This window comes from Nansenia antarctica, assembly GCF_963989245.1.
Source record: "Nansenia antarctica genome assembly, chromosome: 6".
In the NCBI taxonomy this organism is placed as follows: domain Eukaryota; kingdom Metazoa; phylum Chordata; class Actinopteri; order Argentiniformes; family Microstomatidae; genus Nansenia; species Nansenia antarctica.
Window position 1 is genome coordinate 72,404,946 of NC_137676.1, and position 2,500 is coordinate 72,407,445.

The 2,500-nt window shown below is 44.0% G+C and overlaps 1 protein-coding gene across 1 annotated transcript in view; it reads right to left on the bottom strand.

The window, feature by feature from the left end:
- The window catches only part of tnip2 (TNFAIP3 interacting protein 2), a gene marked incomplete at both ends in the record, with an annotated part of 6,719 nt that extends 5,359 nt beyond the window's left edge, over positions 1–1,360 (bottom strand). Inside the window, one exon of the mRNA XM_080534857.1 lies at positions 1,034–1,360. Within this exon, the coding sequence (XP_080390983.1) occupies positions 1,034–1,360 (327 nt within the window). The remainder of the gene's footprint in view (positions 1–1,033) is intronic.
- Between the last annotated feature and the right edge of the window lie 1,140 nt (positions 1,361–2,500).

The following is a 2,500-nucleotide window of genomic DNA, read 5'->3' on the forward strand; positions in this document are numbered from 1 at the left end:
ATCGATCGATCTATCGATCAATCAACTCACTCAGTGTGTGTTCAATGACGAGCCTCATAGTACACGTGGTACCGGAGGAGTCATGTCATGAATTGTCAAATGAGTGTTGTAATCGTGGAATGTAATGAATTGTGTAATGGAACTAGCACACGCACACGCACACACACACGCACACACACACACACACACACACACACACACACACACACACACACACCGGGCATCCTTTAATGGAACAGTGACAGAGGAGCTATGTATGTGTGTGTGTGTGTGTGTGTGTGCACACGCGTGTAGCGTCTGTGTGTGTGTGTGTGTGTGTGTGTGTGCGCGTCTGTGTGTGCGTCTGTCTGTGTGTGTGTGTGTGTGTGTGTGTGTGTGTGTGTGTCTGTGTGTGTGTGTGTGTGTGTGTGTGTGTGTGTGTGTGTGTCTCTGTCTGTGTGTGTGTCTGTCTGTGTGTGTGTCTGTGTGTGTGTCTGTGTGGGGGGCAAAACAACTTTGACACCTGCCTCTGCCCACGCATATGTGCACAGTTGAAATGGAAATGAAAAAAAATGAAAAAAGGTTATTGCTATGGCAACGACCTCTCTGCAATGGTATGGTGGTTTTGAAGCTTCGAGATGTTCTGATCTTTATCTGTGGGGTTGACATAGTTCAGTTCCTCGGTGGGGGCTTTACTGACACTGTCGCTCAGTGGTTAACAGTGTTACCTCATCAGACGACAGCCATGAATAGGCCTGTATGGGTACTAGTCAGTCTATATTTGTTTATATGTCATTTCTCCATTGATGACTAGCCTGCACTGGAAAATCCCTGATGTCAAAATGTTACATGAAAATGAAAGGTAGCGGTCAGATAGATAGTTAGATAATGCATCTTCTTTATTTCACATCGAGCATTTCCCCCATCGCATTTGAACTTGTAATGTAACTTAAAATAAGGCACAAGATTGTCTCGCATAGCCTATAGATGCGTCAAAATAGGACACTTTTATCCAGGCTTAGTTGAAGGCAGAATAACTGGCTGAGTTACTCACTTTTTGACTGATCTCTGCTTGCTCGGACGCGCTCGTCTCTGCCTCTTTCCACTTCTGCTTCAGCTTGCAGATTTCTTTGCATAAACTTTCCAGTAGAGACTTGGAGGGTCCTATGACCACGGGGTCGTGTCCTTCAACATTAATACAGGTGCTCTCATATTTGCCCAAGCGCGCTTTTAGATCCGCGATTGCATTGTCCCTCCTGAAGACCTGCTTACTCAACGTGTCCATCTCCTGGCGCGTCTCGTGGTAGAAGGTGTTTAAGGTGTGACAGCTCCGGAGCTTTGCCTTCAGCGCAGCGTTATTATCCATGTGGAGGTTCTCCATGGCTGGGGGGTCGCTCCTTGCCCTCCCGAGGGGGGCTGACACCTTGACGAATCGAGTTGACGGGGGGGGGGGAAATCTGAACAAATATCCCATCAGTGTTTTAAACAACTACGTGTGAAACCACATGTATGGTGTATTCAGACTAACACGAAAGCAAGCGGCCAACTGAGAGATGTAATGTGGCGCATTTCGAAATGATCCAAGCGCGTATTGTAGGAGGGGGGTGGGGTGTTATAGGAGGGGGGTTTCCTCCGTGCGGGACTTCCCCAGCCCCCCCCCAACACAGGGAGGGCGGACTTGACTTTCTGGACTTTTTTCTTTAAACAACGTCGGGTAAGTTGACTTGAATGAATGAAAGCTTTATTTCGAACATGTGAAAAAAGAAATAGTTATAACAAGAAAAAACAAAACAAAAACAAGAAAAAACAAAACAAAACTAAAAACACTATTTACTTAACATGGCCTTTCCGTGCGCGACCATCCATTCCCAGCCAGAAGGATCCGGTCGTTCGTTCACATAAATGATTTGATTCCCGACAATATAGTTATAGGCTATCTAAGGACTCCACACGGTGACACTACTGTCACTGTGTACTTCTGAGAGACTGAAAGAAACGCAGCTGACACTCACTCTGCACATGCGCAGTAGGCTACACCTCCGGAAACATTTCAACATTTCATTCAAATAGTTTCAAGTCGAGACTAAAAAACTCATCTTTTTAATATTGCCTTTAAATGACTGTATTATTTTCTAAATGTATTTTATAACGTTAGTCGAATCTATATATTTGTATATATTGTATATATTTGTATATGTATTTACTTGTTAAAATCTTATAGTAATTATTATATTATGTCGTTATTTTGTTAAAGCACTTTGAGCTGCAACGTTTGCAGGAAAAGTGCCATACAAATAAAGGTTATTACGCTATATATAAATACGTTATTATAGATACGCGATAGATGCCCGACAAACGGCCACTGCCTCCTCTCGGTCATCGGTGGAAGTGACAGAAGCGGAGGGGACAATTAAAACAATTAAAGTCACAATCCCGAATGATGGACAGAGGCAACTAGATGAGGGTGAATCTCCCGACATGATTCGCATTTTATGAGCGGCACAAACCTCTCATCATGAGA